Here is a 24098-nt window from a genome sequence, read left to right as displayed (position 1 = left end):
GCAGTGATAAAAACAATTTAAAAGTAGGAAAAGGAAAGAAGAGGCAGGAGAAGCAGAACATTTTCCAAAGTGAAGAATGTCTTAAGATCGAAAGAAGTCACTTCAGGCTGAGTATGCAAAGAACTCATTAGCCATATTACTGGGCAACTTCAGAGCACCAAAGATCAAGAGAAGATCCTACAAAGTTCCAGAGAGAGGAACAGACTGGCTGTGTTCAGAAGGCCAGGAATCACCCTGACTTCAGACTTCTCAGGAGCAGCCTCAGGTACTTAGTAAAGAGAGAAGTGATATTATAGCTCTCAGGTCTGAGGCCTACAATCGTAAAGGTAGGCAAAACACGGGAGTCAAGTACAGCATAGGGCATGTAGTCAGTAATGTTGTATGATGTCAGATGGGTACTAGATGGATGCCAGTGATCACTTTGTAAATTGCATAAATGTCTAACCACTATGTTGTCAACCTGAAACTAATATAATATTGCACATCAAATGCAATTGAAATATTAATAATAAAGAAAAATACTAATAACATTTAAAAATATGAAAGACACTTAAAAAGATAGGCAAAAGAACATTTAATTAGAAGGGAAATTTTTTTAAAAATATGGACATACAATAACTCAGGAAGTTTAATCCTCTCTCTCTCTCTCTTTCAAAGGGAGTATAATCTACAGGCACATAGATTTTAAGTCACAGTTCTGTAGGCACTTCACAGATGTTAGCTCATTTAACTTACAAAGAAACCACACCCAGAAAGCAGAAATAGCCAGTAGTATTATTCACTCAACCTGCAGGTGAGAAAACTGAAGCACAAAGACTAGATAACTGGACAAAGACACACAACTAGAAAATAGATCCAACCCTGAGACACAACCAGCCTCCCAGGCTTGAAGAACCAGCTTTCCAAAGGTTCCCACCCAGAGGGAGGAACTGAATGCCTCTGGATCCCACACCAGCTAACGGAAGCTCCCCACCCCCCACCCCTCACCCCCACACCCCAGCATTTAAAAGGCCAAGGTCCGAATTAAGAGCGTCAGCTTAATGATTTCTGTAGAAAATTTACCAAGACACACATGGCAGGTCTGAGCCGTGCATGCCTGGATAAAAGGGATTTTCTCTTCTGGAAAAGCCTGCTGCTTCGCGTTTGTTCCTGAGGACCGGTCTGTGCGGAGCTCCCCACCCAGGTGAGAACTCATCTCCCTGGAGAGAACCGGTGCTTTGCAGCCGCCGGCTCCCTTCTCTCCTGCAGCAAATGACCTTGGTGGGGAAAATCAATGACCTTGCCGGCTTTAGCTAGGAAGTGCTTGAGCTTATTTGGTGATATTTGGAAAAGGGGGTCTATCCCAACTGAGAGACAGCCTTTCTGCACGCACTGTGTACACAGCAGAGGCACTGTGGAGAAATCCCTGGGAGGGATGAGTCAGTTCTTCGTTCTGAACAAATAAATTGATCTGAAGGGATGTGGGACGCTGGTGGGCGAAGGAAGAGGTGATGACATGGGCAGGAAAGGGTGCTTGACCCGAGTGAGGCTTGTTTAGCACCTCAGCCAGGAGGGTGACGCGCTGTTAAAACCCGAGGGGAAATGTGCAGAACGGCACGGGCCAGAGGGCAGGCCAGGTTTACTGTCCATTTAAGTCATGTGAAAAAGAAACTTAATTGGAAGGTTTTTATAGATAATGCCATAGCCATAAAATAGTTTTTTAACTTTTAAAATTTTGTTTAACATATTTGAATATTTTTTAAACTTTAAAAATGGGCATTTCTTTCGATCTAGCAATTCCACTTGTAAAAACTTTATCTTAAGAAAATAAACTTGGGTATATATTAACAGAATATGTTTCCACCGAATATTATTAACAATAGAGAAAAACAGTAAACAACCCTGATGCCCAACAATAGGAAACTGGTTAAAAATATGTGTGGTACATGTGTGCAACGGAATAATAAAATATACTATATATTATATGTAATAATGAAATATAAATCTGTTATATGTACATGCTTATTAACATGCATGTTCTAAAAATATTTGATGACAAGAATTATGCCATTTTAAATTTAAAAACAAGTTACAAAATTCTTTATATATGACACGCCCCTATTTTGTAAAAAATGAAATAATGTATTAAAACAAATGGATATATATTCTCAAGTTAATAGTAGTTATTGCCTGGCCGGGCGTGGCTCAGCGGTTGAGCGTCCACCTAGGACCCAGGCGATCGGGGTTCGATTCCCGGTCAGGGCACATGCCCGGGTTGTGGGCTCGATCAATGACTCTCTCACATTGATGTTTCTATCTCTCTCTCCCCCTCTCCTTTCCTCTCTCTGAAATCAATAAAGATATTTAAAAAAAAAATAGTAGTTACTTCTGAATAGTGGGATTTTTCCTTTTTAAAAAAATAGTTTTTAGTATTTTGTTTTCCCTTCTAAATTTATCTTTCTATATTCTTAAAATGCTTGTGTATATGTTGCCCGTTTAATACGTGTAAGCACAGATTTACATATTAAAGTCGAGGGCTGTACTGTTTCATGCTCTACAGTTTCTCCTTTTACTTTAACACTGTCCCCTGTGTGTGTCCTAGTTCTTATGCTAATGGCCCTTGCAGGTGCAATACACCAACAGGCCGTCATCTATGTACCCTTCTCCCAGTGACAGGGACTGTGCCTTATTGCCCCCTATTTGCTGACGTGGCTTTATAAACCACTCTTGCGACCCAGTCTCTTTGTTTGAACTGCCCTTTGAAAGCATGTCGTCAGGGGCTGAGTGGGCCTGAAGCGCCCTGTGGCCTTTGGCCCTGTGACGCCCAAAGCTCACCCGCAGGGTTAGAGCCGCTTCGAGGCCCAGAGGCGCCAGGATGAAGGAAATGTTCTCTCTCTTAAGTATGACGATGGTTTGTTTCATGGGCTTACACGTGTGTCAGGTCTGTGGGCTTGTACACGCCGCATGCTTTTAATTACGCCCATTTAGATTACTCGGCATTAAAGCTGTTTTTAAAAGTCACAACAAAAACCATAATGATGCCAGCAGAGACTCTCCTCTCCCCAAACTAAGGAGTAGCCTTAGGGGGGATAAGGTGGCTGTTATTTTCCCCCAAAGGACTGACAAGCAACTGGGGACATAGGCACACGCAAGAGCCAAGAGTGTTCACTTGTGCAAAGCCCCGCAAACCTGCTCAAACAGCGGGTGCTGAAAAGTAAACGAGCTCTTTGGAACCAGAGACGTTTTCCCACTGAACACAAACATCACGGGTCCCATCTCTACAAGTCTCTGTGGCTGATCATTTCCAAAGAACATGTGTTTCTCAAACAAAAAAACGAGAGAGAGGGAGGGGGGGGGGAAGAGAAGGGGAGGGGAGGGGAGGGGAGGGGAGGGGAGGGGAGGGGAGGGGAGGGGAGGGGAGGGGAGGGGAGGGGAGGGGAGGGGAGGGGAGGGGAGGAAGCCAGAGGTCTGGGAAGCCAGGGAGCCTCAGCACTAACCAGCGAAGTACATCAGTCTTTTCTCTGCTTCCTTTAGGAAATGCTGATAATCATGACACACAAATACTGTCCTGTGCCGGGCACTCAGAGTTTTCTATGGGCTTTTTTAGTCACGTGATGCCAGTGAGTGGATCAGCTCATTTAACCTCACAAACAAACTCTGATGTAAATATTGGTATTATTCTCAGGGCACTCTTCACACTGAAAGCATTCACATTGTCACCTAGATTCAAGTTACACCCCATTTCTTCAAAATAAAAGGACAACCGAATGGGCTGGGTTGAATGACTATGTGGTTAGCTGCCACTAATAATATTAACAATAACAATAGTAAAAATAACATTCTTGAATTATTCTATGCAAGAAGCTCTTATATGCATTTAATACGTATTAACTCGTTTAACCCACACAATGACTGTTTTAAACAGATAAAGTGTCCAATTAGGTTTTTTGCACCCCCCGTTTGTGAGGGTCAAGCCCGCTGGTGAGAGCAAACAGAGCAGAGGCAGCCCTGGGCTGAGGGGCCGCTTTGGCCTTTAGCAGCTGCTGCTCCTTGAAGCGAGCAGCGGCCTGATGTTCGGGGTTGTCACACCACTGGTGTCAGTCTTGGTGGAGGTGGCCATGACGAATTTCTGGCGTGTTCTGCACAGAGGAACTGAATTAAGGGACAGAGGTCCAGTCGCAGGCAGCAGGCCGCGGCTCAGCTGCTTTAGGAAAACCGCCCTCTTGCCTCTGGGGCGCCCTGTGAGGACAATCAGAAGGGCCCCGGGAGCCACTCTGGTCCCCAGCTTCCTCACATGCCCACTGAAGGCCTTCTTGCTGTGGCGCAGCAGCTTTCAAGGCACATCTTCAGGTGGAGAGTATCTAGGCATTTTTCAAAGTGTGACAACTTTGGTACCACTATTCTTGTTGCCACCAACTGGTTTTGTGACAGTTGCAAGAACTTCTCCGTTTTAAACTTTTCGATCCTGGATTTAGCCGCTGATTACTTCCTCTTGTGACAAATATAGGTCAGTGCCTCCGACCAGGACAGGGTTTGGTCGCAGTGGGGCTTCCTCTTCTTTCACGCCCTGGCCTTGGGGTGACTCTTCTTAGGCTTGCCACCAGCATCAGCCTTCTTGGCTTCAGGCTTCTTCTCCTTACTATCCGGTTTCTCAGCTTCTTTACCTGCCATCTTGCAAGATAGGAAAGAGACAATAATTTTCTAGGTAGAGCCTGTTTTTATTAAGATTAATGAGCAACCATGATACCAAGAGGGTTACTTTCTGAAGCTTACAGAGCTTGTTGGTGGTGGCTAATCATTGACAGTAACCTAATCCCAAAAGATGCACTAGAGTACTGAAGAACATGTTTGTTAAAACAAATGTGTCTTTAATAGAAATTCTGGGTAGTGTAAGAAACTGAAGTGCAATTTTTCAGAAAAAGAACCATGTGCTTCTGCCAGTCTCCTCGTTTGGCCTTAGTGAGGACTTCAGGGAGGTTGACACCAATAAAGGACACTGAAGAGAGTGGTGGTCATTAGCACAGAACCTGCTACTCTTGTGTCTTGGTGGTGGTCCCCTCAGAACTTCTGGGGTGCCCTTATTTCATGGTAAGACTAGAAATCCAGAGTGACCCTACTTTCAATCCCTCTCCCAAGGCAGTTACTTTAGAAGCGGGCAGGCTTATCCTACCTGTTACCGTCTAAGGTTCAGGTAAAGGTGTGGATCTAGTTCCTGTGCCTTCAGCATCTTCTCATTCCTGGCTGTCTGTTGATCCTTCCTCTAGCCTGAAAGAGCTGCCACGATGCTCCACTTGCAGGGCCCACAGATGCTGCAGATGCTACAAACATCCTTGAGGAAGAGCCTCCCTGAGTCCTTAAAGGTGAGAGGGCGACAGGCTCAGGGAAACAAAGGGCCGCGTCTTCCTGTGATGGAAGCGGGAAGGAGAAGGAGCTTTTAAGAGCATCTGTTTTGTGGCGGGAATTCACTCAGGCTACGTCTCATTCGGTTCACATCACCTCTTTGCAAGGGAGGTGTGTTTGGGACCTCTTTGTAGGATCTTTGCTATTTCGTGTGAACAAATTAAAAATGAAGGTTGGTCCATCCATATCACAGAATGCTCTACAGTCATTAAAATTATTTGTTTATTGAAAAAGAAATATGATTAGACTATATTTATTTAATGGATAAAAACATTTCAAAATTACATGTTCCTAAAATGTTCCATTTTGTGGGATTTGTGGTGGGTGTACATGAATAGAAGGAAATCTATTAAAAGATTTTTTTTGCCTTTTTGTGAATCGAGGTATAATTGACATCTATTACATTAAGTGTGTATTAAATTCTATAATGGGAGAGTTCATGATCTTTATTCATAAATTTAATTGGCCTGAATGTTTTATAGTGTGAATATATTTTTAAAAGAATCACTTATTAGGGCTAAAAACTCGAACTTAAAATTGGTTTGTAGAAATGGTCATTAGAGTCCTTGCAATTATAATATTCCATAATTTCATAGAAGTAACCCTGGGGGAAACTGGGTTTTCTGTTGTGAGTACATGGAACAGAGTTAATGAGGCTGTTGTAAGGATCCTCGCCTGCGTGTCTTTACCACGCCGACACCTGGAAACCCGCTTTCGCAGCCCCTGGGTGCTGACCCTCCCATTTTCTTGGAATGCTGCAGGTGTATGGGACCGTTTTCCACATGAACCAGGGAAACCCGTTCAAGCTAAAGGCCCTGGTGGACAGGTGGCCCGATTTCAACACGGTGGTTGTCCGCCCTCAGGAGCAGGTAGGCGCCCGGCGTGGAATGAACGCGCGTCTGTGTTTGTATTTGCTAAGTGCTTGTCAGGCACCTGGCGATGAACTGCAGACATGGGGACAGTCCCCGCCCTCAAGAAGCCCACAGCCTGCAGGAGAACACAGGTAAGCCCACAGATAAGTGACAGTCTGGTGTCAAATGTGCAGCAACAGGAGAATGCGTGAGATGATGATTGCCCGGCCACTGTGCCGTCACCTCAATCTATCCAAAATAATATTGAATGACAACTGTCATTGAAAAATGAAAGTCAAAAAAAAGTAACACAGGAGGAGCTGATTAAAACTATATATGGTACATTTTCATGCTCATTCACTGCTTTAGTTTGTTTTCAAGACAGGACCCCAAACAGCATCCTGGTCATGCTGAGGACCAAACACCCTTAGTTATTTCTTGCCTCTGGTTTGTGGGAAGGGAGGCACCCAAGGGAAGGCTGTGCTGATTTAAGGTTATGTTGATGGCACGGACAAGAGGCTGATCTTTTGTTAAAGATATTAGAGGAACGTTTCCCGGACTAGACATCTGTATTGTAATGGATCAAACCCTAACTCCATTTTTACCTCTTCTACCTTTTATAAACACCGAGCCTGGAACCACACCAACTCACCGTGCTAACTGCCAACCTCCCGTTGTGATCCTGCCTTCCACTGAGAGGCTGCAGGGTATCGGAACCAACCATCATCAGAAAAGTCAATAAAACTGCGCATGTTTTAACGAACTATAGAAATGATCCCTGAAAGTATAGTCTTAAAACAGGGCATTTAAAAAAAAATCCCATATGTAGTAGAGGTTGCAGGGAAAGGGTCAGAGATGCTTCCTCGTGGAAAGTTTACCAAAACTGCATGTGAAAGATAAATAAGACTTTTTTATAGAGGATCAGGGCCAGACTTCATCCAAAGCAGACAAAATAACAATTGCGAGGCATAGGGTCTAAAACAACACAGTGAATTAGGGAAATTGAAGAGCAAAATGACATGGCTGGAGTTGCTGGTTACGTATTGTGATAACGTTTAACAGTTAATGAAACGAAATAGCTAAAATATCTCAAAACCAAAAATGTATACTTACATTTTAATAAATCAACTAAATATCTAAAGTTGTTAATATTAAAATATTAAAAATATTATTACTTGTTATAACTTGTATAGCAGTGAAATTGATAAAAAAAATCACCAAATTAAATAATTTGAAAATAAAGACTGAATTATTGATAGAAACCTGAATGAGAAATGTTATTTGAGCTACTTTCAAAACTACAATTTTAAAAATAAGGTTTTCCAGCTTATGAGAGATAATTCCCATATAAGACTGAGTGAGTTGAAGATGTAGAATGTGTAGATTGGATACACATATACTGCAAAATGATCACCGCCATAGTTGGAGCTGACACCTCCACCCTGTCACACAGTTCCCATTTCTTTTTTGTGGTGAAAATATTTCAGATTTTCTCTCTTAGCAGCTTCCAAGCCTACAGAATACAATATTACTCACTACAGTCACCATGCTGTACAGTAGATCCTCAGAACTTCTTCATCTGATAACTTTTCTCTGGTTTCATCTGGTGCGTATTCTAAGTCTGTTACCTCTGTCAATGCTGATAAAGACATGTTCACAGCCCACATGTTCTACAAAGTCTTTGGACTAGAGCAAGATCTATTCTTTTGGCCAAAGATTTTGCTTGTCAGTTTACTTTCTACTTGGGTTTTATAAAGGTTAAAACAATAACTTTTTTTAAAATGTTGCATCTTTATTTAGAAAATCACTAGTGATGTTTAGAAAGATCTGACCATTGCATTTGCCTGTTCCTAAGAATTTGCAGAGCATGGTAGATTGTGAACACTTGCCTATTCTGATTTGTTTTAAAAATTGTAAGAAGGGAACACAACGTATCTTCGGGAGTTTTTGTTGTTGTTGTCACTGGTTTGTTTTTGTGATTTTTTTTTTTTTTTTTTTTACTGCAGTCATTGGAGCTAACACTTTTACTACCAGAGAATGAACCTGTACAAAAGATATTTTACCAAAAGTCTGAATGTCCTGTGCTTTTTGAAAGAAATGTTAAATTCCAAACGAGTCATTTTTCTTTCAAATTTTAAAGCAATAGCTGAGCTAAGAATAGTTTTGTTCAGGACATTTTTTACTATTAGTTGAATAAGGAAGCCCTTGACCTCCTAATATAAATAATTCCTCAATAAAGGCAATACACCACCAACAAAAACTCACATTTTAGTATTTAAAAAGATCATAGTATATAACGGAACACTGAAAAAGGAATGGCCATCATGAAACACAAATATCGATTCTACTTTTCCCAACCCAAACAGGAGATGGCGGATGACTGCGATCACTACACCAACACCTACCAAATCTACTCCAGGGACCCCAAGAACTGTCAGGAATTCCTTAGCTCACCAGAAGTCATCGACTGGAAGCAACATTTGCAGATCCAGAGTAAGGGGACTGGGATGCGTGCCGGTTGCTGGGATCTCCCATGCCTGCACCCGGAGGGTCGCTTTCCATTTTCAGTAACACCCCTACACCTCGTATCTCTCCACTTCAAGCCCCAGGCACTCGGCCCGCTCTCCATTCTCTCTCTCAGCTGCCACCACCTTCACAGTGAACTAGAACCTGAAAATTGCAATGCATGGCATTTGCAAAGGAAATCACGAGTAATGTAATTTCTTACTAGCTAAGGGCTCAGATTTATCTTCCAGGGTCTGTTCGGGCTCGTGAGGATGGGAGCAGAGCTTCCCCTCTGCCTCACCTGCTTTATCCTTCTGTCATATTTACAAAGGAGAAATCCAGTGGTTGAAAATATGCTCTCTGGAGTCAAACGACCCAAGTTTGTGACCTTGTTGGGCCTATAATTAGTTATGTGATCTAGGGCAAGTAACACCCTCTCTGTGGGTCAGTTTCCTTATGGATAAAAATGAAGATTATAATAGTATTCATTGAATGATTAATTGGGACCTTGACTGGGAAATGCTTAGCACCCATCATGTCTGGTTTTATCCGTTGGTTTCCAAACCATCCCAAAACAATAACTTAAAACAACCATGATTTATTAGCTCACAATTTTGTGGGACAGCACGTTAGACAGTACTCAGCTGGGTGGCTCTTCAGCTCGTCTCTCCTAGACTCACCCATGTGCCTGCGGTCCGCTGGGTTTGTCTACGAGCTGGTGGGACTAGGCCACCGCCTCGGGCCTGGGTGTTGTTAGCTTTGCTTGTGCTGGCTGTCGACTGAGCTGGTGGAAGTGGATTGGGCAACGTATAAAAGCCACAGGGTTTTCCAAAGCAGAAAGAGAAGGCAAGAAAAGTAAAATAAAAAAATAAAAAGGAAGAGAGGGCAAGACTCAGTGCACCATCCCTCTTCAAGCTTCTCACTGAATTACCTTTACTATTGGCCCGCTGGCTAAGGCGAGTTTCATGGTCAAGCCCAGAATCATATCGGGGGGAAAGTCAGGACAGTGAGGGAAGAGCTCGCCTCTCGAGCTCTGTAACCACCGCCCGCTGCCGGGAGGGCGCTGACTTGCTCAGTACATGTTGGTCACCACATCTACACCTCATCTCCTCTGACAGTCAGACCGTACTGGGATGTGCTCAAGAATCACAGTGTTGTCCCAGTTTTAAATTTAAAAAAATGTGGGAGTGATTTAGCCATGATCCGACAGAAGCCATGTCATGACTGACCACAGGTTTTGAGGCCCCCCAGCTCCTGTCTTCGAAAGGGAACAGTGCCGTCTCACTCATTCCTTGTTTTCTCCACCTAGGCTCACAGTCCAACCTGCACGAGGTCATAGAAAATCTCGTAGCTGTTAAGCTGGGCCAGGTCAAGCGAACGCAATGCAACCTCTATATGATGTCTCAGACAGCAAAGAAACTGGTCCCTTCCCTGCTGGATGCACAGAAGTCCCCGCCCGGCGGTGGCCCGGGCCGTTCCATGTAAGTGCGGCCACAGCAGCCGGCTGCGCCACTCGGGCCTCTCACTGCCGCGGGAGCCCGGGCGCTAGTTTTCGGGCTGCTGTGAAAAATCACCTCCAACGGGCGGCTTAAGACCACAGACATTTATCTCTGAAGTCAAGGTGTCGGCAAGCCGGCCTTCCCTTCCAAGCCTCTAGGAGAGAATCCTTCCCTGTCTCTTCCAGCTTCTGGGGCTCTGAGCATTCCTTGGCTTGTGGCTTCATCACTCAAGTCTCTGATTTTGTGCTCGTATGGCCTTCTCCGTGCGTGGCTGCCCTTCTGTCCATTATAAGGATTATCGTTGCATTTAAGGTTCAGGATGGTTTCACGTTGATCTCCTTAATTTACTTACATCTGCAAAGGCCCATTTGGAAATAAGGTCACCTTTTTGGGTTCCAGATGAGAATATCTTTTGAGGGCACACACCATTCAGCACACTCTAACTCCCAACTTCTCCAGTTTTTGTGTGGGCTCCTAATGACCCATTTTCTGCAGAGCAGCCAGAGTAATCTTATTTTTAGAACATGTCCCTCTCCTCTTAAAAGACTCTAGTGCTTCTTGCCTCACCTTGGAAGAATTCTGAACTCCCCCACGGCCCTACAAGAGCCAGCATCCACCTACCTTTCAGACCGCATCTCTCTTGCTTGCTCCCCAACACCGCTGGTTTTCTTCCCACTGCTGATCATCCCCAGCTCAGGTCCTTTGGATCAGCTCTTCCCTCTGCCTAAAATGTCTCCCCCCACCCCCCCCCATTCCTTACTCACATGACTTCTTTTGTTACTCAGGACTTTTCAAATGACACCTCACCACAGGGTCCCGGCTGCCCCGCCCACCTGAAGTCTCTTCCCTGTTATTTTCCACACATGACCCAGTTCTGGGTTCTTTATAGCACGTACGATTGTCTGGAGTTAGCCAACTTAGTTCACTCACAGACTCATTTGATGTTTGAATTCCCCCAACAGTATCGCAGCCCCTTCCCCCGCAGAGCAGCCGCTTTCTCTGCTTGTTCAACGATAGAGCCTCGCAGGGCCTGGTATACAGCAGGTGCTGCAGAAAGGTGTGTTGAGTGAATTTGCTTCTCAGAACAAATGATTTCCAATAAAGAGAATTTCAACGCATTACATATTTTCTCCCATTGATGCCTAGTCGAACACAGAATTTAAAACTGTGGCAGAGATTTGGCCTGAGGATGTCCAATCCCATGGCCCTCTGTGTGTTAAGATTCATGGAAAAGCTTTGGTCAGATTCCATCACACGTTACACCTGAAAGATACACCTCCAATTCTATAATCCCATTGGATAATCCCATCCCATGAGATAGACAAGGGAGAAGATATTATCCCCCTTTCCTGCCAGAAAACAGGCTCAGATGAAGAAATGGCTGGTTCAGGTCGGGCGGAAGCTCAAGGCATAACTGGGGCTTGAGTGTCCACCTTCTAGGTCTCCACTGTGGGCTCTCCCAGGACCCCTCGGAGGCCCCTGACCCCACAGCAGAAGCCTTCAGACTCCAGTGTTCTGTGCTGGGGGCCGCCTGCACTCCACACCACGGCCCCCTCTGCACTTGAGCTTTCCCACAGCGGCCAAGGGCCCTCTGCTACCCGCATTTCACGTACAGCCTGATAGCCTGTGCCTGGGGCACTTGTTTAATTGCTTGGAAACTTTTTCCTTCTGGGTAAAATGAGTGTAGGAACACCTGCCCGATCTAGGTTGAAGGGCGATGGCCAAGGCGAAATAAAACAATTGCAGCTCATTTCTGTGGGGTGTTTACTACCTGCCAGCTTCTGGTTCTGAGCACCAACAGCCATGGGCTCATGTACGCCTCACAATGATTCTAGGAGGGAGGTGTCGTTATCACCCCTATTTATTAGATGACAAAATAAAGGAAGTGAGAGATCAAGTCCAAATCACACAATCAGACCCAAATCACACAAGCAGTCAGTCGATGAACCCAGCAGCCTGGCTGCTCAGCACAAGCCCTTAAATATGTCCCTAACTGCCTCTCGGGACTCTCTGGGGAAAACAAATACAACACCTCACAGTATGTATGTTATTATGGGCTGTTCTTTTCCCTTATTCCCCATAGCGACCACGAGATGTTTAAACTCTCTTCCCTGGATGTTACCCACGCGGCCCTGGTGAATAAATTCTGGCATTTCGGCGGCAACGAGAGGAGCCAGAGGTTCATCGAGCGCTGTATCCAGACCTTCCCCACCTTCTGTCTGCTGGGGCCCGAGGGGACCCCTGTGTCCTGGACCCTGATGGACCAGACTGGAGAGCTGCGGATGGCAGCCACCGTGCCTGAGTACCGAGGAAACCATCTCGTCTTTCATGTCATCTGGGCCCAGATCCAGGCCCTGGAGAAACTCGGCTTCCCCATGTACTCCCATGTGGCTAAAGCCAACCAGAGCATGCAAAGACTGGGCCCCAGAATCCAGAGTGTCCCCATGCCCTGTGACTGGAACCAGTGGCATTGTGTGCCTCTGTGAAGCAGCCCTGGCCACAAGGCCCTGCTGGGGGGACCGGTTACGTAGCAGGAGGAAATGGGGGGGATGCAGGGAAAGAGCACATTGTCATCAGCGGTCCCTGAGCTCTGGGGAAACGCCGCCGCTCTCCAAAGCTTCTATCCCAGAGCCTTTCCTAAAACGCCCAGTTCGAAAATGATCGCTGTCTCCTGGAGCCCCTCCAGCATCGTGCCCACGCCTTTCTGAGGGACTCAGTTCCGTTCAGCCTACCTTCTTTCAAACAGCTTTTGCACAGCTGCTGGCCTCGGAAGGGCACTGACCTTGAAGGCAGGGCGTCCTGCTCCGGGTGACAGATGGGCCCAGCCCGTGCTGCCAGGGAAGGCCCGCGGCGGCTCCCGGGCTGAAGGGGCTGAGGAGGGCCCGGTGGTTCCCTTTTCAGTCTCAGCCTGGGGCCGTGCAGGATCGTGGCCCGTTTCACCCCGTGGAACTGCACGGCCTTGAAGGCTACCGCCTTGGCAACAACTGTGATGATTTGGTAAGTGCTTCCCAGGCCAGCTGCTAGGCATTGAGCTTACATATCTCATTTAATCCTCACGAGTAGCTGAGGAGGCAGGTACTATTATTTCCATTTTAGAGTTGACAGAACGGAGACTTAGAGGCGGGAAGTGCTTACATTCACGTGGCTGGGAAATCCAGGTCCCTTCGCCTCCCGCCTCATGATCACTCTACCCCCGCATCCACTTCTAGTATAATCAGAGCTAGGGGGAGGCTGTGGGAGAAATGCTGATGGAAAGAATGCATTCCAAGGTGTCCTGTTTGTTGGAAATGTGGTGAGGTGAAACAATGGCTTTTCGTTTGCATCTCCTTCAGGTTCTAGGCTTAGGAGTCTGTGACATGCCTTCCAGGCAGCACAGTGGGTGCAAGTGCGCCCCCTAAAGTCTGAATCAAGGCTCTACCACTCACTTATAAACTGAGACCTTAACAAGTTGACTTGAGTTCTTGGTGCCCCAGTTTTCTTATTTTTAAAATAGGTAAATAATAGTATCTTGGTGTCGCCAACATTAAATAAAGAAAATGAACAAAAACAAGACATTTACTATTACATCTGGCCTGTGGTAAGCACTCTGTAATCAAAATCGGCTATTATCGTCCTTGCCCCAAGTTAGCGGCAGAGCCAGTGCCAAATGCCAGGGCTTCAAAACCCAAGTCCAGAGCTTTTATTCCCAGGCGTGGGGCGGGTTCTGAGCTCAGCAACAGTAGGAGGAACAATTTACACCTCAGAAGCCTCCGGCTGGGTGCAAACTGCTTGTGCCTGTATTAAGTTAGGTAAGCTCAAAACAAGCGTCACGTCACAGATGATAGCGTGGAGGCTGTCCCCAGTTACAGGGGGGGAAAGTATTCGATAAACCAGAACTCTGGGTTCTGCAAGACTGGTAGTAGAAGTTTCAATATGCAGAGCTCTCTGAAAATCTTTCCAGGGTTGGCAGCCTCTCTTTAAATATTTTCATCGTTTATATTTTTTATTTTTAAATTATAGTTGCCATACTATATTATATTAGTTTCAGGTGTACAGCATAGTGATTAAACATTTATATGCTTTCCAAAGTGATCACCTGCTACGTCTAGTACCCATCTGGCACATGCTTCACATGCAATATTATCGACTCTATTCCCTGTGCTGGACATTCCATCCCTGGGAATTACTTTGTAACTGGCAGTTTGTACTTTGTGGCCCCCTTCCCTTTTACGCCCATCCTCTCACCCCTTCTCCTCCGACACCCATCAGCTTGTTCTCCGTATCTATGAGTTTGCTTCTGTTTTGTTTTGTTAACACTATAACCAACCAAGAGGGGGCTGGAGTGAATGTTACTTTTCTTTTTTAAATAGAAATATATTTGCCACAGAACGTTGTATAAATTGTTACGTGGATCACATGTTACGTGGATCACGTGATCCATTTACATATTGAAATAGGATTGCCGTTGTAGACTTAGCTAGCAGCTCGATCTCGTGACAAAATTTCTGCTTCTTTCTGTGGTGGAAATGATTAAGATCTAGTCTGCTGGCAAGTCTGCTGCGAGACAGGCTAAAGGCAGGTGGATGTAATCTGCTGGAAAGCAGGACGCCCTCAGGAAAGCGTGCTCGGGGAAGCAGCCCTTGGGGAGCTGGGAAAGGGGCAATGAGGCCTTTTATCGAAGTAACATAAACTCGGCCAGGCTTGTTCTCTCCTTAGCATCCTGTTCAAAGAAGTAACTGGGCAGTAGGAAAGATTGTCTTAATGTCGGCATAAATTTGCACCATGCAGATGTAATTTAACCAATTCCTAATTATTAGCCATATAAGAATTTTTACCCCAATTTTTCATTAAAGAGAAAGAACGCTGCAATGAGCGTCCATGGGATTTACAGGTTAAAGGCTGTAATAACTCAACAGGAGAGGTTACAAACAGTCTCATCTACATCCCTTTCACTTTTCTTGTGGATTTTAATAAATAATCAAAGGACGGAAGTGTTGTATGTAAAACAACAACAAAGAAACAAACGGAGCAGAACAAAAAGCCTGCCTGGAGGGAAGGCAGCTGGGGCAGGCGACGCCGCGGCCTGCACTGCCCTCTGCTGGTAGCCGAGGCCAACGCGAGAGGAGCCCTCGGGCTCCGTCCGTAAGAGGGCTTTTGCTGAAGCTTCTACCTGTTTGAAGAACTTGCTAGAGTATTGGTGTGTGTTGGGGGTAACTTAATGTTTGGTATTCTTTACTTTTGGCTATATCACGACTTCATTGGTCAGAAACCCTTTAGTGTCTGTAAATTGCAGGATATTTATATACTTATACCCTCAAATGAATTGCTATATATACAGTTTGTAAATGAGGGGTGAAAAGTGTATTTGCTACCATAATCATGTGCAGTAAGAAATGTTACAAAGGGCACTTTTAATAAACCTTGTCAGGGGCACACACAAAAATAAAAATAAAAATAAAGCCTACTGATGACCACTAGGGAGAGCCATCGGTTATAGCGTCGCTTTGTTTTCAAACCGGCAGAAAGTATCCTTCTGGGGTAAGAACGCAGTTAAAAGTCTGCACCATAAAGCAAGAAGGTAGGAAACCGCCCCTCCTTTGCTTTTCCCCTTTATACTTGCCCCTGTGGGTCCACCTCCACATCCCCTCAACCATGTTGCAGCTTCCGCAGGATAAACCATAACCCGGTGACTTAAAGGATTAAAAGCAATGATTTCCTCCAGGGATAGCGCTTTTCTCTCTACAGGCGATGCGCTTGATCTAATGGGGGATGGGTGGACTCTATATCACAAATTCTTCTGACCCTTGGTGGAAAGTATTTTTTCCTATATTTCTCGTCACGCCTAAAGAGGCCGGTTGGCCCTAGAAAAGGGAGAAGTCCTGGAATACTCTCCAGGACGCCAGAGAAGGGTGGTAAGAAGCTGGATGTCTCCTGTTTGATTTCGGCAAGGAACTGGGTGGTTTCTGCTTCCAGCTGTGGGGAGGGGAGGGGAAGGGTGTTGAGTGGGGTAATGTGTAAAAAAGCTTCATAAACGGGTAGCTTTTGAGGTATTTGGTTGTCTGTGCCAGAGAACAAGCCACCACGGAACTTAGTGGCTACGAACAATGTTTAATCCCTCACTATCCTGTTGTTTGACAGGCCCATGGGATGCTGGCCAGGAGGAAGCTCAGCTGGGCCGGATGCCTAGGGAGGCTCACTCACATTTCCTACGTAAAGATGGCATGAAGGCTGGGCTAGGCCAGGACACGGTGTCTCCCTTCCCACGTGGCCTCCCCAGCAGATATCTGCTCAGCTCGGGGCTCTCAGAAGTGCAAGACGTAGGCTCCGAACTGTCACAGCTTCACATCTGCCACATGGAATTGGTTAAAGTGAGCCACGGGGCCAGGCCTGAGTCGCTGTGGGATGGGACTTCACAGGGGCAGGAATCCTTGGAGGGGTGGTTAACTGGGGACCATCCTTGGAGATTGGTTACAGCAATGGGTAAGAAAAAGGCGCTGAGCCTTGGCCAGTGTGGCTCAATGGATAGAATGCCTGCCCGTGCACCGAAGGGTCGCGGGTTCCATTCCTGGTTAAGGTCATGTACCTGGGTTGCAGGTTCCATCCCTGGCCCTGGTCTGGACGTGTGCGGGAGGCAACCAATCGATGTGTCTCTCTCACGTCAATGTTTCTCTCTCTCTCTCCTCCTTCCTCCCTCCCTTCCACTCTCTCTGACAATCAATGGGAAAAAAATATTAGTCAGGTGAGAATTAACAAAACCAAACCAAAAAAAAAAAGATGCTGAGGTGTAGAAGGCTGAGAGGGAGAAAAGCCTGAATAAAAGCATGAATTTGGTAAAAATACAAGAGAACGGGCTAAAGTGTACAGTTTGAAGAGTAAATGCACCCACTGGTTTGAAAGTGAGACAACAGCCAGAAGGCTGGGACCTGGGATGTCAGGCTTAGCAATCTGAATTCAATTTCATTGGGTAGTTGTCCAGTCTCACTGAGCCACAGAATCTCCTGGGGACTGTGGAATGCCAGCTCCCCACAAGTCATCAGTAGAACCTGTTGATGAGACAGAGAGGACACCATCTCAGCAGGGACTTGGCAGTGTCTCGGAGGGGGAAAGGCAAGGTTAGAATTTATTGAGAACTGGATGTTTGGTTTCAGACAGGTCCCTCACTGGAGGGGGGGAGGTTCTTGATTAAGACTGTGTAAAAATCACAACACAACTATCTAAGGTCGACAGCAAAGCAAGGTAGGCAAAGGGTTTCCATCACCTTAAGGCACAAACTGTCCATTGATGCTTTTGTTGAAGAGTTGATGGATATTTTGTTTAGGCAAGAATCTCCTGGAACAGTGAAGCTGTGCTAATGAAGACAATGGAATAGTAGCGTCATCTCAATGTCCAGAGTAAGCTCTGTAGAGTGTAGGTGATTTGGTTCTCAGAACTTGGTCAAAATACAGATGCTCAGAACTCATCTTCAAAAGTTCTTATTCAATGAAACCCGAGGACCTCTGTTCTAACAGGTTTTATTAGGAATCAACTCTATAGGCTGAAGGATAGTGGGGTCCACACACCACCCCAAAATATGCTGCTTTGGTATATTGCTTATTTTGAGCTAAAGGAATCAGAAGAACAGCAAATGCAGGGAAAAGTTTTCTCTCAACTTCCCTTATCTGCCTAAAGACAGACCCTCTGAAAGGAGTTCAACTGTCATAAGTTCCCTCCCTGGGAGTTTCATCAGCCAGAGAAGATTGATTCTCAACACAGGAGAAAAGACTAGAACTCAGCACCACAACCGGATAAACTGTCACAAACAGTCATTCCTCCGATCTATTCTTCTCAGGGCCCATTCATCGTCCCTAAAAATCACTTCCTCTCCATTATGAGGCCTACACCCCCCGCCCCCCCCCCCATGCCCTTCCATAGTAACATGGTACTTAAGGCTAAATTCTAAAGCCACCTCTCTGAGTTACTCATTTTTCCCTGGGTATCTCCCATTTTTACCTGTTATAGCTCCTGTTTTTCTCTGGTTCATCTGTCTTTTGTTACAGGAGATCTCAGTGAAAAACACAGAAGGATAGAGGGGATCTATTTTTTGTCCCCTACAAAGCAGTGAACCACTGCAGGTTTTTCATCTGCGTGTCTGCCTGGATCCCAACTGTGCTCTGGGAGACAAGGACACCTGAGCGGGGACCCCAGCAATCATCCAAACAAGAGAGAATGGTGGTTTATACGGTGAGTTTTGGGGACATGGGTTAATTCCGTGCGTGATGCTGGGCAAGGCTTCTCTCTTCTCTTTTCCTCAGCTCTTTGATGGTCCTGGGTCTTCTCCAAGCTACGTGGTGAAGAATACGTGTCTCCATGGCCAGGTAAGGCAGACCCAGGAGAATCCTTGGGGAAACACATCACGGGAAAGGCAGGGAGGCTGCAGGAAGCAGGGATTCCCGGGTGCCTTTGGAAGGAGGGGGGGTGGGAACTGGAAACTTCTTTGAGCCTACAGGTGCCTTGGTCCGTGACTCTTGGGTGCACATGGCAGGGTGGCTGTGGGGCTGCACGCAGAAGGAAGAGGGGTGATTTCGAAGTTTAACTCAGAATCCCCATCAACTTGCATTCAGAGTGAGAAAAGCCATAAGGCCCGCATCTGAAAGTTAGGGCCCCTGGGCTGCCCCTGACTTGAACTGTCAGCCCAGCAGACTAAAAGGCCCCCAGTCCTCTCAGCCCACCTGATCCCTTATAGATATAATCTTGGTTAAAAGTACTCTTTGCTCCTCTCCTTCCCCTCACATTCACAGATGTTTACAAAAACGTTCACAGAGATTAAGTTTCTCATCCAAGGGCACAGAACTACTAAGTGCAAAGGTACCTCCCCAAACCAGTTCTGCCAAACCCGCTAACTCTCCCTCTCTGCTTCTTTCCTTTCTCATCACTGCGTCTTCCCTTTTCACAAGCAGCCTAATTTTTTCAGGCAGCTTGATGGCTCCTCCTTTGTCCCTATTATAAAAATAAGCGAACAGATAATGCTGCAGTTAATAATGTTGGTCCCACCAAAAGAAGTTTCTTCCTTTGTGATATTAAGATCACTTTGCATCATTCATTCATTCATTCATTCATTTATGAATTCCCTCCCCAGTTATGCATTGAGAGACCCGGAGGGTATGAAACGAGACCCTTACATGCAGGGCCAATATTTAGCATACCTTTAGCATTATTTAGCAATATTTAGTAACCTCCTGGAGGCCATTTGCAGCCAGTGTCAGTTCTGATTGGCTGGCCTGTGACTTGCAGGGTATTAAATGTTCGTGCCGTTTCCCTGCCTGTGGGCCAGGGTAACTGTGTGTGTGTCCACTAAGGGTTTTCGGTTGGAATGTGCACAGCCTGAGGGTGGGATGTGGTCTGAGCCTGGGAGAGTCAAGAGGCAGGGACTCAGATCCGGTCCTGCTACCATCTGTCTCTGTGCGACCTTGTGCACATCACCTTCTATGTAAATCAGCTTCTCGGAGGGTAAAAAAGTGTCCATGGCCTGCTACCATTTTTGTAAAAGAAAACAGTTCCTCTGAGCCTGGGTGCACTCACGGAAGCAGGTCGCCAAGGTATGCACAGAGGCTGTCTCTGGGAGCCGACCTGGGGGAGAAAGGTCTTTCCACTTTATCTAACCCTCTTTTCATTTCCATAACAAGCATTTGCTGTAATTTTTTTAAGTTAACAACTTGAAAAGTCTTACTGGTTCCTGTTTTGCAGGAAGTCACACTTCTCTGAGGTCACATGAGGCCTTGGCACCTGACTCAAGGCTGCCCTGCCTGTGTGTTCCTTACGCTGCCTCAGAACAATTGGGGGATGTGAGCCTGGGCACATCCTACTCCCGGGCCTCAGCAAATGCTACCCAGGGCTGGTAGCCAAACATCCTCCCAGAGTTTTCCTTGCCCTCGCCCTGCTGGCATCTGACCTCGGTCAACAAGTGCTCAGCCACCGCTCGGTCCAAGCATATTTATCTTCCCTTGTGTCCACTGCTATAAAACGCCCACAAACCTGCCCTGCCACACCTGATGGATTTCCAGCCTCCTTTGAATTTATAATGACATAGGAAGTGTTTGTTCCTAAGGCACAAGCCTAGCGACTAAGCAGGATGTAGGAAAACAGAATGCATACTTGTCCGTGTCCTAGGAAGATACACCAAGAGGGGGGAGATAAGCTTTACTGCTTCCCCAGAAAACAGTCTTCTTTCTAGCAAATCATCCACCCCAAATTGCCTTATGATAAATAAATCACACTTTATACTAAAAGACTAAAAATAGAGATTGGGACCCTGGTGGTAGGAAGAGCACGAAGCTTTGGATTCAGACGGGCCTGGGTGCAAATCCAGGCCTCGGACGAGTCACCCCACTTTGCTGCATGAGCATCCTAGTTGGTGCCAGGCGCCCTCCTGGGCATTTTGCATCCAACAGCTCAGGCCTGGACAGGTCTGTATTGTTCTCATCTCGTAACAGGAGAGGGAAGCGGGACTCGGGAGAAGGCCACACAAGTGAGAGGACTCAGCTGGAGAAATGAGAGAGCCCAGGCTCCTACTCAGATCTCCAGAGGTCAAGGCCAGCCCCTGCTTTTCCGGAGGGCGCCACCCCTCCCTCATGCATGCTGGGTACAAAAGACTTCTGCTCGGAGCTCACTGCTGCACCAGGTCTAACCCAGGCCGATACCGCTGGGTTAAGTGAGCCCAGGTGCCCTTTCCAGTAGCCTCCTCTGACTGCAAAGACCCCAGGAGGGACAGAAATCAAGGCCCTGGCCCTGACCCGGAAGGAGAGGCACCCGGCTCAGATCAGTGGGTGGAAACTCTTCTCTGGCTCAGATGAACCTGGAGTCAAGTGCCAGCTCCATCGTGTACCTGACTTTGACCCTGGGCACTTCACCTGACTCCCTGGGCCTCAGTTTCCTGATGTGCGGTAGGAGGCTGCTGAGAGGTTAAAATAAGATTAGAAAGCACCCAGCCGGTGGTCTCCTTTTGAGCAGCTGCTAATCTCGGGGGCAGGGGGCCGCTAGAGGGCTCCAAATGGATGGAAAGGGAGGAGGAAAACCTTGGGCCCGGGTCTGTGTGTGGGGTATGCGAAGGCCCACTTCGGAAGCTCTGTTCTGCCCACACCCAGGGCTCTGGAACATTGGCACAGTCACCCCTCCTGGCTTAGAGTTGCCCGGATCCTGGCCCAGTCCGGGAAGGGGCTCCCTTCTGACAATCTGCTGGTATTCCAGGAAATCAGCCCTGGAGTGGATGTGGCCTGTGGCTTCCCAGCCTCCGTGCCCACAGGCTGGTTGGCCGCCGGGGAGAGGCCCCGGCTGTGTCCCTAGGCCACTTCCTTGCCCAACCTGTGCCTGACCAAACAGCAGCATCAGCACCCTACCTACATCTGGGGCCAGGGGCCGGCGATGACTAAATATCAGGCGTTCAATAGATAAGGTTTGATTTTCTTCATATAGATGAATCCTCAGGCCCCTCGGGTGGCAGGGAGCTCTTCTCCAGCCTAGTTCATCTCTCACACACCCCCAGCCCAAAGCCTGGAATCTGCTGGGTTGCACCCCCTCGGGGCTTCCCATAAGGATGCGCTAGGCATTCCTACCTGGAGACTTTGCGGAGAGGCGCCTGGGGGAGGGACTGCTCCATGGGGAGGGGCCTGAGTCGGACTGAGTCACTGTCCGGGGCTGCGCCTATTTCAGCTCCCAGGCCAGGCCCTCCCCTGCCAGACTCCCCCCCATGGAGGCGCCGAGGGGCGGCGGGCTGCCAGGGCGACGCTGTCCCCCGGCCGCGGGCCTGCGCCTGGCGGCCCTGCTGGCCCTGCTCTGCGCGGGGCGCGGGGCACCCAGGGCTGCGCGGCCCGCTGCTGGGAGCGCTGCCGGGGCGGCTAGGACAACCTGCGCAACGTGGAGCGGGGGCTGGTGCTCAGGCGCAGCTGCTCCCAGTGCCGCACGACCGCGGACGGCGAGTCCCTGGAGCCGGACCAGGCGCACGCGGTGCCGCTGCGGGAGAGCGTGGGGGACACCCGCGCCCAGCTCATCGACGACTGGCTCGGCTACACCGACGCCCGGGCGGCCTCCATCAACGCCGAGCTCTCCTTCCTCCCGGTCCTGAACGGCAAGTTCTCCACCGACTTCCAGAAGGTCAGGAAGTACAGCCTGGAGCACGAGACGGCCACGCCAGGGCGCAGGCGCAGGAGGCCGCCGGCTTCCAGCCGCCTTCCTGCGGGACCCGCTGACCCTCAGCGACCGCCTGGCGAGCAGCCAGACGCGAGGCCGAGCGCCTGGCGGAGGCGCTGGTGCTCAGGTGCGGCACGCGCGTCCTGACGCACGCGGTGGCCGGGGCCGCGCTGCGGCCCGAGGACCAGGCGGAGCGCGAGCGGGTGAGCCACGAGGCCGGGCAGAGGGGCAGCGCCACCCTGGCCGCCTGCGCCTTGTTCTTCCACAAGGTCAGCGTCGGGGCCGTGGCCTCCTGGCAGGAGAAGAGCCGGCTCATCCAGGTCTACCTGCAGAACACGGCGGCCTCCAAGACGCGCGGCCACGGCGGGGCGCCCTTCTACCCGGGCACCACCCTGCAGGAGTGGCGGGAGGGCATCGGCGGCCGGCCGGCGGCCATCAGCAGGTCGGGCGTGCCCCCGCCCGCGCCGCTGGAGCCCGAGGCGCTGCCCGAGCTGCCCGCGCCGCCCGCCGCCACCACGCGCCGGACGCGCACCCGGCTGCCCGCGCGCGGGGCGCCCGCCTTCAGCCCGCAGGCCGACGTGGACCGCGGCTCGGGCGCGGGCGCCGCCGCGCCGACTGCAGCTCCGGCGGCGTCTTCCGGGAGCGCGAGCCGCCGTCGGGCGAGGACGCGGGCGCGCTCCGCCGGGCCGCCCGCACGCGCAACCCGCCCACGGGCGCCGCGTCCTGCCGCCGGCCACGCGGCCCGCGCCTGCGCAGCCGGCTGAAGGCGTGGAGCCCGAGCGCCCCGCGTGCCGGCCGCGGTGCCCGCGCTGCCCGCCGCTCCTCGCCCGCTGCCAGCCCGCGTGCGCCCGCCCCGGCCGCCCGGCCCCGCCGGCTTCCTCTTCGGAGGCTCGACGGCCCGACCGCCCAGCCTGCTCACCCGGGCCCGCACCTGCCCCCCCACTTCTACCCCCGACTCTCTTCGGGGACCTCAGGGTGCGCGTCAGCGGGGACCCGGAGCGGGGGGCGGCGCGCGCCGTGCCCTTTGGGGGCTTCTTCAGCTGCCAGGCGGGCAGCCCCTTGGCCGGCCTCACGGAGGGCCAGGGCCCCGGGCTCCTGCAGGGGGGTTCTACCAGGGCACCCCAGGCAGTGCCCGGCCGGGTCCAGCCAGCGCCAGGCCTACATCGGCCACGGCTGCCAGATCCTCCGCCGCCCCCGGGCCGGGGCCCTCCTGGACCGGGAGCGCGCGGCTCGGCGGCTGCCCCGTTTCCGCCCCGCCCCGCCCCGCCCCGCAGCAGCAGCAGCTCTCCCCGCGGCTCCTCGTCCTGACGGACTCCCGGGGCGCGGCCCGCCCTGCCCGCCACCGCAGGAGCCAGGCTGCCTGGGGCCCTGGGCTCCACAGTGGCTCTGCTGGCTGTTGCTCTGGGGTCGCCTATGGCTTCAGACACTACAAGAAAGGGGGCTACAGGAAAATGCAGGGGAGCATCCTGAGCCAGGAGCAGAGCGCCCCCGGGGCCCCTGAAACCTCTGCAGACCCCAGCTCTGTCCGAATGGGCAGGTAACTAACCAAGCAGGACTGCGCCTGGCTACCAGTTAAAGCCTTAGCCCATCCTGTTCCTCCGCCGCCTGAATGGTAAGATACTATGGAATCGGCCCGCTTTCTGAAGCACCAACGTAGGACTGAACTGTGCTTCCTCAAGCCCCCCTCCACGTCGCCGGCACAGGCTCAGTCCTGCGAGAATCC

The 24098-nt window shown here is 49.4% G+C and overlaps 1 protein-coding gene and 2 pseudogenes across 5 annotated transcripts; 2 read left to right on the top strand and 1 right to left on the bottom strand.

Moving 5' to 3' along the window:
* The first annotated feature begins 1031 nt into the window (after positions 1-1031).
* LOC308565745 (glycine N-acyltransferase-like protein) lies at positions 1032-15689 on the top strand. 3 transcript variants are annotated; one of them, XM_081155333.1, is made up of 7 exons: positions 1032-1183; positions 5244-5339; positions 6141-6248; positions 7732-7836; positions 8597-8723; positions 10045-10216; positions 12318-15689. In XM_081155333.1, the coding sequence occupies exons 2-7, from the start codon at positions 5262-5264 to the stop codon at positions 12718-12720; spliced, it is 993 nt and encodes a 330-aa protein (XP_081011459.1). In that variant the 5' UTR covers positions 1032-1183; positions 5244-5261; the 3' UTR covers positions 12721-15689. The 3 variants fall into 3 exon arrangements, with proteins under 3 accessions (XP_081011459.1, XP_081011461.1, XP_081011460.1); XM_081155335.1 differs by having other exon boundaries at positions 1058-1183; positions 6141-6382; XM_081155334.1 differs by lacking the exon at positions 7732-7836 and having other exon boundaries at positions 1058-1183.
* Positions 4013-4650, bottom strand: LOC308565590 (large ribosomal subunit protein eL6 pseudogene; annotated as a pseudogene). The gene has a single exon. The product of its transcript is annotated as a large ribosomal subunit protein eL6 pseudogene (transcript).
* Positions 15690-21935: 6246 nt separating the features above from the next.
* Positions 21936-23683, top strand: LOC308565589 (macrophage-expressed gene 1 protein-like; annotated as a pseudogene). The gene is made up of 2 exons: positions 21936-23034; positions 23132-23683. The product of its transcript is annotated as a macrophage-expressed gene 1 protein-like (transcript).
* Positions 23684-24098: the final 415 nt, after the last annotated feature.

This window comes from Miniopterus schreibersii (assembly GCF_964146895.1).
Source record: "Miniopterus schreibersii genome assembly, chromosome: 12".
Classification (NCBI taxonomy): domain Eukaryota; kingdom Metazoa; phylum Chordata; class Mammalia; order Chiroptera; family Miniopteridae; genus Miniopterus; species Miniopterus schreibersii.
Note: the sequence above shows the minus strand (reverse complement) of the source record. Positions and strands in the feature narration are given on the sequence as shown.